This window comes from Solea solea, chromosome 12, assembly GCF_958295425.1.
Source record: "Solea solea chromosome 12, fSolSol10.1, whole genome shotgun sequence".
NCBI lineage: Eukaryota > Metazoa > Chordata > Actinopteri > Pleuronectiformes > Soleidae > Solea > Solea solea.
This window is the reverse complement of record NC_081145.1, coordinates 19752322-19771090: the sequence shown is the minus strand read 5'-3', so window position 1 is coordinate 19771090 and position 18769 is coordinate 19752322. Positions and strand designations below refer to the sequence as shown.

At 38.4% G+C, this 18769-nt stretch overlaps 1 protein-coding gene across 1 annotated transcript in view; it reads right to left on the bottom strand.

Moving 5' to 3' along the window:
* The window catches only part of LOC131470269 (copine-8-like), a 49923-nt gene that overhangs the window by 24250 nt on the left and 6904 nt on the right, over positions 1-18769 (bottom strand). The window contains exons 2-5 of the mRNA XM_058645982.1: positions 12927-12967; positions 8978-9024; positions 7998-8101; positions 4779-4818 (exon numbers count right to left, since the gene is read on the bottom strand). Coding sequence (XP_058501965.1) covers positions 4779-4818; positions 7998-8101; positions 8978-9024; positions 12927-12967 — 232 coding nt within the window. The remainder of the gene's footprint in view (positions 1-4778; positions 4819-7997; positions 8102-8977; positions 9025-12926; positions 12968-18769) is intronic.

The following is an 18769-nucleotide window of genomic DNA, read 5'->3' as shown; positions in this document are numbered from 1 at the left end:
TTGAACATATTCTCACAGAGCCTGGTCTGAATGTTTCATGCACTGACACGGAGGTTTCCCCCGAACAGATTGTGTTTGTACGTGTAAATGAGTAAGCGTCTACACAAGTTTTTGTGTCATGCCTCACAGATGAGCCGAGTTGAATCCTGTAGGTGCAAAAGCTGCTCCACAGATCTGTGACAGTGCTGACAAGATTCCTCCTCCTCTCACATTCATCTACGGCTAATAGGTCAGGCATCTCAAATTAACATGGCCCAATCGTGACAGTGAGAAAATGGTTAGATGCTTATCTTCAAGTAAAGTGATCACTGCTCTGGTTATAGTATCAATGATATTGTTGTTCATTCCTAGATACTGGACTTCACTAGTCTAATTCTAAACTTAAGATACATTATATTAATCAAAGTAAGTCATCTTACTCATGATACAAAGTTGATTCCGCGTTACACATGCCCAGGGACTACAGGTGGAAAATAGCAATCTGCTACAACCTGGCACAATGCATATTCTCCTGTTGTACAAGATTAATGTTTTATTGTGCATTGTCCCTGTCTTGAAAAATAAATTGCATTACATTACACAGCTGCAGAATACATGAATAAATGTGAACATCAATAAATCATCTCAAACAAGTGTTCAGTCAGATACAATATCACACCGTAGTTCACGAGAAAAGCCTGTGACTGTTGCAGCTGTTAAACTCTTGTTCTAATTTGCAATTAACGTGGGTAATGCTGGGTGAAATCCTATCGACCAGTCAAGTAATGTTATAATATGCAAATAAAAATAATAAAATCTCAGATAACCTCTTTAGTGCTTTACAAACCAGTTGCTGTTTTAATGCCAGTAAAGCTCGGAGTTAATTTTCTGGGTTTTTTTCAGTATATTAAGAGACTAATAAGGAAAAAACATGGCAAAACATAGGATTAAGAATGCAGATACATCTGCCTAGCAATAGTACATAACCACATTTTAAAAAGGAATGAAACGTTTGTCGCAAAATTCTGCATTTTACGGCTGTATTCATCTGCTGCTGTCAATTCTAAAGAAGCACAAGGATAAGTACTTTTCTTCAGAGCTGGTGTTACATCTTAATAAGCAAACAGAATAACATAGTGAAAGCAAGGCTTATACGGATCAATATAAACATTACTTTGCATTGTGTCTTTACCCTCACTGCATTGTGCGATACGTTTTATCATTTATTATTAGGGATGCACCGATATGACTATTTCCACCGATACCGATATCCGATATTAATATTGCTGCTATGGCCGATAACCGATATTTACCGATATCGATATATGTTTTTTAAAAAAAGTTTCTGAGATGATAAAAGTTTGTACAGAATGAAAATCATGCAAGCTGAATTTTTGAATGTCTTTCTTTATTTTCAAAACATGTTTTACCTCCAAATAACAAGGTCACATAAGACACAAGTAACCAACTACAAGTAAAGGTTTTTAGAAACCTTTCCCACTTGTAGCAAGTGTGTAACTAAATTAAAGTACAGTTTAACTCCCTCAACTCACTAAACTCCTGTGAGAAAGTTTGGATCATAAATTACAAACATGAACATAAATAAAAATAATACCCTGCCAAAGTTACTGTAACCGAGATAAGGGCGTCTATACTGGGTACGTAAATAAAGTCAACAACCCTTCCTCCCGGCAACAACAACCGCGCCACTTCCCTTCACAATAAAACTACACAACAGATATGAGAAACAATACCTGACAAGCTCTACTAAGAGCTGCCATAATTAAAAAAAACATGTTAAAATACTTTATCAAACTTGCCAGTATTCATGGCAACCAGATATTTATTCAATTGCAAAACATCGGAAAAGTAGCGCCGACTTGGCAGGTTGTTGCGGGGTTCAATATGCGCTATCAACCGTCGGAACCCTCGGCTGGTCGTCAAGAGCAATCATTTCCATTACCTTGATCGTTATTGCCCTGGCCACTGTCTTCCTTTGGTCGAGTCCCAGCTGCGCTGCTTTCTTTTTGTCTGCTGCCTAATGTTACTAGCGTTAGCTTCCTGCCGTTGTTTGTGTACTTCTGGGTGGCGGTTTTTCAAATGACATGATCAAATTTGTGGTATTGAATGACTTGACGCGGAACCCTCCTCGCATTACCTCGACTTTGCAAGTGTTGCATAATGCTTTTCGCGTATCTTCTATTGACACCCTGAAAAATCGCCGACACCGCTGACATTCTCTCTCCTCCACACACACACACACACACACACACACCTTGTGCTGCGCTTGCATCACTGACGCTGTCCCCTTCCCGACACACATACACAAACAGCAATTAGACGGGTATAAACATCGGTTGTTAAAATCGTTTACTCATTGCACCGATGCCGATATGTTAAAAAATGACGAACATCGGCCGATACCAATATTAATGCCGATATATCGTGCATCCCTATTTATTATAGTATGATATGTTATGCCAAAAAGTTAATTCTATTTCAGCTAATGAAAAAAAAGCAACATCAATCTCAACTATATGGAGGTTGATGCTACCCTCAAGCCACAATATATGCACAAGGTATGCAAAGTATATGGCAGAGGGAAACACATCTAAGATAGGAAGAAGGATTCATCCTCAAATGTTGTCATTTGGGATACTGTACTCGTGAGAAGAATTTGCCATTTTGTGTTATTTACAGACATGCGAGTGGTGATGGACTTCCCCTGAACAATGGAGCGTCCCTGTGTGCCAGATCTTCAATCTCACACATCCACCACTATGACAGAATGCATCCAAGCATCCCCAGTCTTCATGCTGAGAGTGGGTCACTGTGCTCACATTGCTTAGTGCTCTGAGAAGAAGCCCAGGGGCATGCTGGGGTTGGAGCAAAGGAGAAAAAAAAAAAAAAACTGCCTGCAGTTGGCAATGAGCATGAGGCTGGTAACAGGAAATTGGGCTGGGGGTGGAGATGGTGCCCAGGTTATAGACAGAACCAGGTTATAGACAGAACAGCATATTCTGCTGAAAATACTCTTTAAAATGAAGCTGACATGAGCCTGTAGGACTGATCTGGAGCTGAAGGTTTGAAGGGAAAGCCTAGTAGTGGGCAATCTTTTAGATATTGCCTATTGCAACCATTTTAATACAACATCTTTCTTCCCAAATCTGAAGTTTGTCAAACAAAACTTGTGAGATACAGATAAGCAGGGTTGGAATGAGTTAAGTGAATCTGTTTTTACATCTGCTTTAAGGTGGCAAATAAATTTTCCCTCCTGGGTGTGCTGACAATTACTTAAGATTTAAGAAATATGGTAGTTTTAGGCAGGTGTAGGGAAAATGCTCTAAAGTAAGCATCACAACACCAGGGATTTTTGTAGGATTATAGTCAGCCGTATGATTAGCCAATTATACTACATATATGCTAATGATCATCATGTACATATGTAGGCTGAGACACAGTCATTACCTGAAACTGAAACAGCTTGTGTCGGATGATTAATAGGAGAACAGCCAGACCTTGTGCTACCAAGGTGAGGTGATGGAAGACAGTTTCATGTCACAGGTCATACTGTTACACCATGTCAAGACCGAGTACAGGAACAAGACACAAGGTAGTTTTATACTACATCAGCGAGGTCTCTCCCAGCCAGAGATCTCAAAACACAGTGGGGTTTAAAGATGTGATATCAGTCTGTCTCTGTGATGAGCCCTGTGCGTCTGTAAGGCGACACTGAGGGACGTGACAAAGCGGCAGTACACCAGTGCTCTTGGAATTAGAATGGGCTGGGAAGGTCGGGAAGGGGGTCATGGCATTCGGGTGCTGCTGGGCCCTTGAGAATCAGGCATAGCCTTAAATTCACTGCAGGCCTAAGTTAAACTGTAGCTGAAAATATTATTTATTTTTATAACAGTTTTCTTTTTGAAACCCTTTTTGTTACCCGGATCCATGGTAAATTGCTGTGGGAATAATACACAACTCCTCATATGGACAGACTGGGGGGGCTTAAAATGTTTTTCTTTGCCTTATGTGTTGTTGAGTCAAAGCTATGATTAATTTTATACCGCATATTCAGTAGCGATATAAAGTAGCAATAATTGTGCAGAGGTCACAAAATAGAATGTTTTGCTTTTTGTTCATAAAAACGAGCCCAGTGAACTTTGACGTTTCCAAATTTCACAACATCAATCCGATTTTAAACATTTTGAGCACTTATTGCTCAGGTGTGTATAAGAAACTCTGTATTGCATATTCTTATAACCTATATGTGAAAAAGCAGCTGAAAAGCTCTGTGTTCTGAGGATTAAAAGAAATGCTAATTTAAACTATGTCACATTTAAGTGAAATTAAATGTATTACTATATCACATTTAAAAACAATCCCATGCAGTTCACTAAAGTGATATGCAAACAGAGACAAGCAACACAATTTAGAAATACTGATATTGTACTAACAGTACTGGGTGTTATTCTGAATCTTTTATTTCATAACTTATTGTCTTGTTCTACAGGTTGCAAAGCTTTTAAATTTCATTGGTTTGGGTCAGAAAGATACAAATACCACATCACATTGTTCCCATTAGGCCGCTCTTGAATATCAGTGGTAAGATTGGCCTAATTCACTGACTCAATGCGTTTTGGATCACGATGACCTGGATGAATGAGACTCTACACAGACTTCATGCTGACATTCAGATTCAAATCAGACTGCTATTGTACAAGAGTGGGTAAACATTGGATGAATAATATCTCCATGAATGCATGATTGATTGTTAAAGTCAAGGTGAACTAGACACTCACGTGTTTAGAGAGGTTGTCACTCTTGCAGTCTAAGTCGTACCTGCAGAAAAGAGAGCAGAGATGACACATTAGAGTGGAGGAGCACAAGGTCTATGACTGATACGCTGCTCTAACACAAATTATTCAGCTTCTCTTTCCCTTTGTCACCTTTCATTAATAAAATGCACTTGTCCACTTATCACTAAATAAGAGGCAATTGCAGTCAGCCTTAATTAAGGCTCAATGTTGCAGCAGCAAAAGGTTCACTTGATTGGATTCTCAGTATCGTAAAATACCATCACATGAAAATCTTATCACATACAAAATTTAAAATGATTGAATCAGGCTTGATATTTTAGTAGCAGATGTTCCTATGTAATTGTAATTGCAAAGTGATTCATAATTTGAATCAAGAAAGAAGACAATGTGGTATTCCATGACTGACAAAACATTAAACATAAATAAAAATAAAATGCCTATAAGTAATCTAATCACTGCAGCTTCATTGAAAATAGTTTGGGATCGATTGTCAAAGATTAGAATGAGCACTTTGTCTATTTAATATACAGTTTAATTTATATCGCACATTTTACAACCTGCCTCCTATAAAAGGTCTATACAATTATATTTTATAAATCTGTAGCACTTTGTTGATCTGACAAAATGGTGAATTGATTTCCCATTTACTACGCTATTAGATGTGCTTTCTATCATTGATTCCACAATATTACAATGGACAATGTTCACGCCATAATACAGAAAAATATCACATACATAGGACAAAGACCCTGAAGTCACATTATTCTATACTTGTAAACACACATTGGGCAGATGTTGTCTGCCTCCACCCCCAAGCTGTGCCACAGATGTTGAGTCACACAGAGCCTCAAACATTTTTCCAAACGTCTTTGAATAGCTTTGAATTGCTCATCATTGTCTTCAGACTGAGGTTCCCCTTTATGTTGCCCATTTTAAAGAGAGATTTATAATGAAAAGCAATACTTGTGTAGTTAAAGGAATAAGAGTAGCACTGTTACAAGAAATCATGACAAAACAAAGAAACATTGTGCAGCAAAAACTTTATCCAGCTTTCTTGAATTCCCCAAGCAAGTCAATGTCTCAGTCATCTCAGGTATGCGTGCGCATGCACTTAGTGTAGTGAGGAAATGGGAGAGCCTGTGTTTCTGCAGGCAGCATGCCATGTACAATGAGGCGCCTGCTGACAAAACTGGGAGACTGCTGTGCATCACTCCAGGAGGGGGTGGAGGCCCCAGTACAGTGCTTTTACTAATGTAATTCCATAAGAGCAAGGAAACACACTGCTGTTACGCAACGTGCTGCTGGCTAAATGCACAGGTGCGCTTCATGTTCTATTCGCCCTCTCGCCTTTATCACTCCCAAATGTTCATTAAAGATTAATTTAATCTTATTTAATAATGAGAGACCTGGGGGGGGGAGGAAAAAAAAAAAACATACTACTGATGTGTGTGTAATGGTTGATTAGGCTGCAAATGTTAAGTCACACGCATACACAAACCTACAAGAGTGTGCGTTTCAAGATGATACAAACAGGGTCCGTCAGTGTGATGACACGTGAGTGCACGGTTGCTGTGTGTCACTGGATGAAAGTGTGTTTACATGGATGACATCAGTCTGCCCTGGCAAAGTGCCAGACAGGATTTCTCTTGGTCGTGAGCTTGCTGTCTGCTTTTAGAAGGGGGGTAGGAGCTGAGGGAGGTGGGGTGCGGCTGCTCAAATCTTGGTTATAACTGAGCGGTGATGACTAACGATGCATATAAAGAATGGTAGAGGGTAAAATGCACAAAATCACCAGGTTTTTTTTATACTTTGAGAGCAGGAAGCAATTCATGTATTCATATTTATACACCCACAAATAGATAACATACTGTTTTTATATTTTTATTTATATATATATATATATATATATATATATATATATATATATATATATATATATATATATATATACATATACATATATATACACATATATACATATATATATACACATATATATATACACATATCTCCTTGACTTTCTACAGCCTCCCACAGTCAGGTAAACAGCATGAGGTCTTGCTGACAAGCCAACAAGTAAACAAACTAAAGCCTTGTGTTCCATATTTCATGAGCTATCATGGGCAAAAATAAAAATAAAACATAGAGCAAGTGCATGAGGCCCGAACACAGACAAATCCAGATAATCATTAATTATTTGGAAAGGTCATCTTTTAGAACATTTTAAACAGGCATTGGGCAATAATGCAGCAAATCAATAAGGACAGTTTTTATTTTTGCCACATGCCAGTTCACTCACATTATTCTAGTGAGTCATACATGGACTGTTGCCTATTTGACAAACTGATACAGAGATGTGATGTAAAAGCTTTAAAACAGTGTTTGGGATCCTCCAGCACACAGTTTATGTCACATTAGACAATTTATCAATACAACTCAGTAATACAAGAAATGGAAAAATAAAAATTTCTGTCAATTCATGCAGATTTGGACTCATTCAGTAATACAAATACTTAAATACTGTTTTTTCTTGGTTTTGGAGCTGTGGTAAATGTATTTGGTTTTAAAAATGGGTTAATGGTTTATTACTTTGTTGTAATTGTTTAATCTTTTTTCATTATTTTGGAAAACTATCTCTTGAAATGAATTCATTTTATTCTGGCACCAGGATTGCCTGTATTAGTCTATGCATTTCACTGGTTTCCAGTGTATATTCCAGTGCACTGATAAATCTTTTCAAATTTTATTACAAAACAAACGTTGGCTCAGAGACATTTGTAGGTCTTTGCTGTGGAAGCTAAAAAAAATCTCTTTAGCTTCCAAGAAGTCCAAGAATAGTTTCTGCTGACACAAACATACGGAGCTTAAGGCTGTGAATTACAGCTGTATGTTCAAAAGTGTCAAAAGACACATTTAGGTTTAAAAAGCAATGCTGGAGATTTGCAATTGTATTTTTTCACTGGATACTGGAAGTGAACTGAACACAACATGATTCACTGTGGATATCTGACCCCGTTTTGTCTCAAAGCATTGTTTGCTAGTGAAAAAGTGGCACAGAAACTTTTATTTAATGAGGACAAGACTTGCCTCTCCTCCTGCACAGACCATAAATATTTCAGTCTTAACAGCACTCTCTCTCTCCCACGCCTGGACACACATAAATACACACCAAAACAAATGCACACAAGTAAATTAACTCACAGGTCAAAGCGGAGATTCTGCCTCTCCTCAAAGAAATAGTCCACCATGAACTTGCGGACAAAGTCAGGGTTGAGGGTGTTATCTATGACTTCTGTCCTGCCAAACTGGAGAAAGACAGAGGGCATTCTGTTAATGGCTTTGTTTTACAAAGGCTCAGACTGTGGCTCTGTAAAAGTAGCCAATTAACAAAATGATGTGCTGCAGAGGAAGCATATTAAATATTCAATATCCAATATCATGTTCACATATGCATGCTACTTGTTGGCATGTTAGTGTAAAGCAGAGCTGATCCAAGTTCACCTACGCTTTAATTGAAGAGCCAAGTATGTGATGACCTAAAAGACGATAAACCCATATGATGAAAAGTTTTTCTTTTTACATTTTCATCGATCTAGTCATTTTTCTTACACAAACGAACCTTAAAATCCATGGTTTGTGTTTTTATTTTCCGACTATTAGACCTGATTTGGTGGAAATCAGCACTCTACTGAGTGGCATTCTAGTTTTGCCCAGTAAACTGGTAAAAAACAATGCTTAATACAGCAAACGCCAGTAAACCAGAGCTGTGTGCATTCTGCAAATGAACATGTAGATTACCATTTGAGATTTGCATTTCAGCAATACTAAAATGTGTATGCGTTTGTGAAACAGACTCCTTTAAAACATAAATCATGCATAACACAACACTGTCATTTAACACTTGTACACTCCCTGGAAATAAATGCCTGCATGTCATTGTTAAGCAGCATAGCACAAAACTATTAAACATTAACAAAAGCTGTGCAACAAATTCAAACCAACACACTGAACCAGCAGGGATTTGGCATTTTCCAAGATGAAAAAAAGCCAGTTTACAAGCCACGCTGCCAATATCTAAATACATTCATTCAGTAGGAATTACATGATGCTACACTGCTGCCATTTAAAAATCTCGGTAAGCATTGGCTGGTTGTCAATAATTCCCCCACTCCAGTACTCACCTCTCTCCATTCCCTGTTGACTATTCCTTGAGTGTACAGCACACAAACTGTTGAATCAGAAACAGGAGAAGGTTAGACTGATCGACGGATATCTCACAGTATAAAACAGAATCTGAGAGCTTGTTGCTTTCCCAGACACCAAGGGAGGAGGAGAGGAGAGACAGGGATGGTGGAGATGACGATGGTGTGAGTGGAAGAATGGTTTCCATATCGACATCCCAGCATCTGAGAGTCTTGGGAGTGTTTTCTGATGATAAACCACAAGCAACAGCACAGCGGGCCGACCATCTGGCACTAAAATGACATTTAATTTGCATTCTAGCAACCGATACCGAATTGACACACGCCTGTGCCGCACTGACTCTACAAACCTCTGGGATGAGATGCCTGTGAATCTGTTATAACTGGTAAAACAAAGTGTTTGAAGTAACACAAGGAATCTTAAAAGATATTTGACAAAATATGATTTCTTCTCTGTGGCAAAGGATATATTTATCTCAATCAGATTCAGTGTGTAACATTTAGAGAAGGGAACGTGAGCAGGAGTCCATTTGTCCCACCAATTGATGTCACTACACACTGGACCTGAATAAAAGTGATACAGTACATCTGTTTGATAAACTGAGGTTCATAGTAGGGTAGTAGTGAAATTGGTCAAATGTGTTAATAATGACGCATTTAATGTTGTAATGGTGTTTGACTTCCTGTCCTGCTCGTCATCCAGCAAAATTAGAACCCAGGCATTCAGTGGAACCCCTGGGTTAAACACGCAGCATATTATTTTAAGGTATTTTCAAAAGGTTCATTCAAAATCTCATGTTTAAAGTCATGCTTTTCATTATGCCATTTGTTTCAAGTTCAAGTCACTGAATTTGTTGGGTATTTAATGGTACAACCCATTTTTGAAAACTTCTGGAACAACTCAAATGCATAAAAGTTGTGATGTACAAACAGCTGGTGTTTGCAATCTAATTTGATTAATATCAAACAAATTCAGGATTGAAAAAACACTGCTTAAAAAAAATGCTTGTACACCACTTATTTATTATTTTTTTATTCATGTTTTCTTTGAAGCACAGTTAAATAAAATGTTCACATTCCTTGTCAACTGAACCACCTTTAACTGAAAACATATTTGAAAGAGTACATTTTAATAATAGTTTTAACATTTTACACCATCTCCAGATGCTACGTTAAAAAAGAGAAACACCTATAGTTGATCCTGTGACACTTGATTATGAAGCCGACAACTTCCACTGCAGTGACAAGCATATCATTAATTACTGCATTAAATAAGTGAAATTATGCCTCGGTTAATGTATGAGCTAACTCAGACTGATGAACAGACTTAATTTTTGAATTTAATCATGGACTCATTAAGGGTTGTGATTGTGGGTGAAACTCACTGGGCCTGTCTGATCAATTCCTCATGTTTTTCTTCTCTTAAACTGCAGATACACTAGCCTACACCAGTCAACCATTTCCTCAAGATGTGTGTGTATATTTCAATAATGCATGCAGAAAACATACTATTGTAAACGGGTGGTTAATGTATTCAAAATGCAGTAAAGCCAACCATGATGCACAAATCTGATTTTTTTTTTTTTATTCCAATTGATAAAATCTTACATCACGTTATAAAAGCGAGAGAAGAGCTTTGATTAAATATTGATAAACCAGGATATTGTATATCTCCATTCAGCCAAAATATACCAGGGATATATTTTTAGCATATCCAGCCCCCAAAACACTGCTTTATATCAGGATTAAAATTTAGTGGAACATTGTTCTTTACCGACTCATTCATGTTTAAATTATCAGGTCAATGAGAATAAATATCTTTTAGTGCACTGCGTCAGGTGCGGTGGCAGGAGTCGACTTGTTTTGTTTTGGCAGATTGTCAGTGGGGATGGGACAAACAGTGTGCATTGAATTGTGGGTGATGTACAGCAGGACGGGGCTCAGCTGCTTGAATATAAAGCTTTCCTTTTATCTTGCCATGAAGCATCTGATGACACATGGTCTCTGCATTATTGTGTGATGGGGGAAAGAGATATAGCAATCACACACCTATAAATAGTGATGCATCCTTGCATCCATACGAATGCACTTTTAACTCTTTTCATCATGCTGATTACAAGGACAGACGTTTGACAACAGCAGGATATGTCTCTGTCTGCTTAATGCCCTTTTCCAATCTGCTGAAGCTCAATGATCAAAGCATATCATCAGCGACAACAGTTACAGCACAACACTGGATTGTCCAGCTTCTTAAGCTAATATGAATATGGTACATGAGCACGCCCAAGGCCGTAGATGTGTGCACTTTTTGCGTGTGCGTACATGTGTGGCTCTGCTGAGGCGATCTAATGCTGTGTGACTGGGCCGAGTGCTGTCAGCAGAGCTCAGACATGGACGCAGCACAAGTGCCTCCTTGCATAAATGTTGGGATGGGTAAGGATGCTCATACGACTCTCCTGCCGTCTGACACTCAAAGCTCCAATGTGAGGGGGGTGGAGTGGCTCAGTGGTTAAGACCCTACCCTGTGTGCGAAAGACATCATGGTCGCAAGTTCGATTCCACCCCTGGCTGATTGTACTCAATTCCATTGTAAGTCGCTTTGGATAAAAGCGTCTGCTAAATGACATGTAATGTAATGTAATGTAATGATTCATGGAGCTAATCACTTATTGAGTTCACGCAGTATAACCTGCTTAAAAAAGACATAGGAAAAGATGAAGGAAACGAAAGCACAGCTGCATGCAAACCAACTGCTGAATAAATACATTTATATCTTAACTTTATCATGACTCCTTTTAAAACAGAAACATCAAAAGTCCATTCCAGAAAACAAACAAGTGTGCAGGTACTACTTCACAATCTGAGTGCACGAGTAGAAGACGGCCTCTCAATGTATTTTACATTTCCCAACAATGGGGCTGATGGGGGGAATGTCCTTTATTATTTATTCATACATTATTCCTTTACAGGTCAAAAAATGTTAAAGATCTTAAATTCAACAGAAAAGCAAAAGACACAAGAACAAAACTGGAATCATGAAAACATGTTTCTTTAGATGGTCACTGTTAAATATGAGGTCACAATTATTGCAGAGACTTGACCATCACAGCTTCATAACAACTGTGACCGAATCAAGCGATTGTTACATTTCATTGGTACTCTTACATGTACCTGGCACTGTTGTCGTGGCATTACACTAAGTTAAACTGAATTAATCAAAGATAATATATATATTTCCCCTTTCTCATATAGAATATAATAGAATTCAATACGAGTTTTACAGCTCCTGTGAGGGAATAAAAATTAATAAACAATTGCTTTGATGAATGTACTTAGGCAATTAGCACTGAACAATTTATACGTCCAAACCTTAAGGCTGTGTGATCCAACAAACAGGGTTATGAATGTGTTAAGGTCTAATTGAGTGCTAAAGGTTTGACACTTAGCCCTAATGTGTGAATATTAGCTAAACACGAGACATGTGAAACAAGAACAGTTTGCATTTTTACAAGGGGGGAAAAAAATTTATAGAATTCCATATTTTACATTTCTATTCCCAGACAAATGACCGCTCAACAGTGGACTGGGCCTTTAAAAGCCACTGGACGAGTTACCAAATTAAGCTCCTGATGTCAAGGGAGAGTAAAGTGTGTGGGTTTTGCGTGGGTGTCCTTTAAACTGTCAGAGAGAAGAGATTGGTCTGTGTGCGAGGGTGATATGGCTCCCCGCACGTCAGGAGCGGACAACACTGACAAATATGACCCCTGACATATGCAAATGTCGTCTGATTCACACTCGCGAGGCAGAGTGAGTATGTGCAGTTAACGTTTGTTTGTACGTAGAGGATGTATTTGGTTGTCTGCAGATTTTAAGGTACAGAACTGCACGTGTGTGTGTGTGTGTGTGTGTGTGTGTGATGGGAACTTACTTGGATCAGACTTGGAGAACGTGTCTCTGTCCAGGAGATTTCTGAAAAAAAAACAAAGACATTTAAGTAAGCATGACATCATCCAAAATGTACCTCCTGTGCGATAGTCATTGAGGCAGCAATATTATACAGCCTATAAAACTGAGCTCTAAGCAGAACCCATTTATAATTCAAAAGCACAGAGAAAACAGCGGAAAAGACCTAGTTTTTCACTCTTTTGCACTCCCTAGGAGCGAGCAACAACGGTGGAGGCTGCCATCAAATTTACATGACACTCTGGTCTCCACTCCACATTGCATAGAGAAGGAGAAATGCACAGAAGTGTCCCACCGCAGAGCAGATGCTCGGTGCCACCAAGGTATACTCCACCGTTAAACAGCTCTAAAAGATTCATGCAAAGATGACAAGTTACAGCTGCCGAAGTAGAAAGACCACGAGGAGCAGTTTGATCTCGGTAAAAAGGGAGACCCAGCCTGATACGTCAGCAGCGGTGGGCCTTTTTCCTTTTCCTTGGGTCATTAACAATTTTGCTTACAGTGTCCAGTGTTTTTTGTACTTTTAAAATGCATCAGTCTATGGCTTATGGGTATTTACTCCATGTTGAATGATTCTTCAATTTAACATTTCAGTATGGTTCAATTCACATCTCATACTTTAGCAGATTTGTTTAGGACAACCACTGGGAAAGAAAACTGTCTTTGTAACATCTAAAAGCAGGACACTTACGCTGTTAGCGTAACTGTTAGCAAAGATGGCGGACACTGGGAATGAGGCCCCGTCCCCCTACGAGTGGGTCTAAAAAGTGTGGAATTAGCGTTACAGTTTCAAGCCTCAGCCCCAGACTCGGACCACGTATCACTGGTGGGCACGTAACAAAAAAAAGAATGAAGATATTTCTCCACTGAGGTTGGGAAGCACAATTTTTCAAAGATACTAGCCATATTCTAGTAATACAAAGCTACATGCAAATGAGTTACATATTCTTATAAGGCAACTTGTTACAGGTACAAGTCCCAAAAAACATAGAGTTACACAAGGGGGGGAAACTATAAACATGAAGCTTACCAGGAGCTGACAAGGCAGAGAGAAGGACAACACAAGTCACAGCTGAAAACAATTAGGAGCAGGTGTGGGTAATCAGGCGGCCATGGAAAGGTGGGAAATAAAATGAGATGGGAGCAAAACTTCAAAATAAAACAGGAAGTGAACTAGGCAGGACACAAAATAAGACCAGGGCACTACCAAAACTGAAACATACAAAATCATCCAGAAAAGAGCTGTAACACATCATTTGAACAGGATTTTGTGGTGATGTCAATAACATACATGTTGTTACTAAAGATGTTGAACATGTATTTTAGTTGGGACTTTTTTTAAGGTTTTTTTCAATCACCAAAAACTTGCATTATGTGTTTAAATTTGCAAAAAAAAAAAACAGCCACTGCCGGCCAGTATGTTTACATTACATTAAAAAGAAAAACAAATGATTGTGTAAGCTACAGCTATAGCTTGACTTGACCGTCAGTCCATTCAAACACCAGGTTAACCGCATAATAAAAGTGTTTCATCTCTGTGTGACAACAATGTGAGAACAAAGCAAGGTCAAAGGAGAGAAATACTTACACGGTCTGCATGAAAACAGGGAATCGAATCACAATCAATACAGTTTTTAATCAATTAGTATTATTTAAAACTAAACTGATTTCATGTGTACCATTAATGAGGGGACAGTGGGACACTTCATCACCAAACTGTTTCTGTTTAATTGAGCGTGCAAGTGTGAATCCTCTTGAAAGAAAAGACCTACAGGCTTTTGTTATGAACAGACATTTATAAAATATACTGAAAAGTGTCAACTGCACCCTCATCCAGCCTCACATTTGATTTGCAAGCACACAAATTTGCAATCCTCTATACAGATTTAATTTATCTGACCTGTGGCAGATTTACATGTATTTTTTAGAGAAGTGTTGATATGAACACAAACACAGCAACAGAAGCTTAACAAGGTCAAGACATAAAGACAGAAGGTATGAATTTACTCGTGGTGAATATATTATATTTGTGTGACAATTAGGATTAGAGCTGTTTTGCAAAGGTGTAGTGTTGTGATAAATATAAATGGAGTTACCATTTCATTTATAACAAGGTATTGAGATTTATATTAACCCTTTAATACCAAGCGCATCGCAGACGACACGTTCGCACAAGTGCACTTCGCATTACCATAATTACACGACGATTTCTGAAAGCAAAGAAGTTGCACATCAAAGCCAGCGTGTGTTTTTTTACGGTAAATTTCACTCGTGCTGTTGCAGGAAGCCAGTGAATCAGCGAATCAGGGAAAAAGTGGGAAAAACGCCTGTACATACTTTACATTGAGACAAAAAAATGTTTGTTTGTTGTTTTATACTGTTCAAATTTCAAATGTATTTTTGTTGTTTTTTAATAAAACTCTTTTCTTTTTCTTTAAATTGTTAATACACTATTAACATGCAGTAAATTGTAAATAACTTCCAACTATTGAAAGTTATTCTGGAAAAATTGGCAAAAGCACATTTTCTGGCCCTTTTATGGTTAAATTACATTTGTGGAAAAACATTTTTTGTGTGCTTAAATGTGTTAAATACTGTTAGATAATAGCTACCACAGACGAATGAGTGGAGGTAGGGAATAAGATAAACTAGAGAAAGCACTAAGAGAGCACATACTGTACGTCTACCATGGCTGTTATCTGGATCACCACCAAAAACGTATAATTTCTTCCTTGAACCATAACCTTTCAAGAAAACCTTTGTGGGTGCCCCCTAAACACAGACACACAAAGCCAAATACATTAAACAAAAACAGCTTGCAAATGTTTGTGTGAGTGAGTGAACACAGACAGGAGAGTGCAAACACTTGGATAAGGTAACCTCCTCCTGATTCATGTGCACTCTAGGGCTTCCACCTGGTCCTGACAGAGCAAGGCAACTCTTTAAGAAGCCCTTTCCACCGCAGGCAGCCCGGGAAACGTGTGGAGCGGTCCGAGCAGAGAGGCTTGCGGCTCATCAAACATTCATGAAAACGGTCCCTCCTCGACAACAGAATTACATTTGAAATCCCACCAGTTACATCACGAGTGCCTAAACATGGCAGCAGGGGCTTTAAATACCTGTGTGTTAGGGGAAGCGTGAGGAGGAGAAAGGAGGGATTCTCTTTCTCGCTCTACAGGAGCCATTGAGATTAAAATTGTTCTTGGAAAAAAGGCAACACTGAATATTCTTGCTACTCAACCAGACATCATCAAAAGTACAGGTCACTGTTATGTTTATATCTTTCACACAGCACCTTCCTGTCTCCGGACAACAGTGAGGGTGGTCACTCAAACCTCACAAGTACACATGGTTGACATTTAGCCCCTCAAGCCATTGAGCAGATTTGTGTGCAGTGTTAGTGCAGCAGCCCTTGACTGTGAAGCTATAAACTAACTAATCAAGAGGCCAAACGAAGTCACAGTAATGAACAGCACAAGTGAGTCCTGCTGGGAGGATAACAGCGGATCAATAAGGTCAAAGGAGTCTCAGAAAAAAACCTCTGAGCTTTTACAATCAATGCACATTTGAAGCACCCGAAGCTTTCTCTCAACTCACAATGATTTTCTCTGTGTTTGTGTTCAGGGGGGAAACGCTGTGCTCTGATAATGAACCAAAGGAATCCTGTTTTACTGAAAAGAACACACACCATTTATCACATTTCACCAAAAAAAAAAACTAAATGACTGATGACATGATGTTGGAACAGCTTTCTCCACTAAAAAAACTAGAGCAAAAAAGAGTAGAGTACACTTATTTAAACAATAATGTTTCATCCATTTCTGCATGTAGTTTTCAGCCATCAGCTCTCTGCTACACCAATAAGACTGAGTGTTTAGGGTTACACTACAACTAATAGTTACTAATACTAATACTACAAACTAATAGTTGTATTGTTATATATTGGCAGAGGGTGATTTCCTGGTTATGAGTGAGATGGGTTTAAGTACAATGAGTAACCTGTGGTTAGGTTTAGGTGCAAAAGACACCTGGTTATGTCTATAGGAGAAGATTATGGCTTCTCACCGCCTCCCTTCAGACTAGAGACTAGTTCTATCAGTCACACTCGTACCACTAACCACAAAAAATGTTAATTCTGCATCATACACTTGTGAACTATACCTCATTATTGTGATTATGTCAAAAACAAATTAGTTTAGTTGTGAGTTTGTTGTAATTTGAGTTGCGCTACTTTGGGTTAAGTGCATTAATATTTGTATTACAACCCCAATAGGCTGTTTTTGTTATGTTATTAATTGCCCATAATAACCACATTAACATTATTTAGATTTACATTCTATGTATTTCAGTGGAGTTGTGCAGATTAATTCTAACATTGTTTAACTGTCTTGTTACTGTATCTGAGCCTACTGATGTAAAATTAAGCACAAGGTAAAGGTGAATATAATAATATACTGTATCTTACATTCACTTTTCATTAGTCCCCAATGATAGATAGATAGATAGATACTTTATTCATCTCACAGAGAAATTCACAATGGTGTGTTTCTCTGTGTGTTTGTATGTATAACAGTTCATGCAACATATTCCAATCAGTTTTTATCAACCCCTGTGTAAAAGCACAGGCACATGAAAATTACATTTATTTATCTCTAATTCCTTGTGCTCCAGGTAGTCTTTAGGGACGTGCTTATTCCACAGCAGAAAATGAAAGTTTGACGCATCGCACGGCACTCTGCAGTTATGTCTGAAACATGACATTCAAATCAAATTGGATTTCCAGAAATATAGAGGACACGAGTCGTTTACTGTTTGTACCTCATGTTATCAATCACTTTATACTGCCAAAATAATAAAAACCAAAAATGCCGTTGATGTGGGGCGGCACATCAACTCTTGATGCTTAATTTTACGGGTCAGTGAATGTGACTTTTGTGGATTTGAACAAAATGAATATGCAATATTCTTATACGTCTCTGCCAAAGCTGTGTATGGCTGATGCAGCTGAAAGTGGTCATGACGTCCAAGATGTTTTCAAAAATACAAACAAAAGTAAATGACAGGGAAATCATTGCTGGTGTTGATTCAGAAATTGGCTCCTGTAGAATTATACACTACTTGAAACCAACATTTCGCTCATTTGAGGTTTGCAAGGAGGAGCTGGGGTCAAGTCCAGCTAAATCTGGGTTCAAGGAGGGGGAGAGGTGAACTCTGGACAGGTGACCAGGCCACAATTTAGAGTCAAGATCTCTCTAAAGGTGTCCACAGTAATCATAGAGATGGAGGAAAGAGGCTAAAGGAAAGATGATGGGTGCAGGAGGGGAGGGTGATTAGTAAAGCGGTGTAGCCATGTCAATTCTCTGAGGTAACCAGGTGAGTGTAGATGGCTGACTGCTGCTTTAATAAGCTTAAATCACTCCTTCAAAAACTCATTAACAGAGCCTGCAGTTTGAGCCTGCCGCTTGAGACCAATTTCATCTGTTGGCTTTAGAATCTTTCGCCAAAATGGACTAGAAATAGTAGTGAGATGACAAACAGGAAGGTTTCAAAGCATTTAGCAGCATTCACCTTAATGGAATATGAAAGGAGTTCTAGTTATTGGTGAACTACATCCACCGAGCAAACCAATAAACAGAATAAAAATAAGTGAACTTCGTTAACAGCAATGTAAATGAACAGAATGAACAGAGAAATTATAAAACAAATAAAAAAGAGGTGAATTTTTAAGCACCTTTAATATTAACATCGACGACTTCACGTCGTGATTAACTGAATAAATTATAAGTACCAGGAGAGAAAATCACTTCA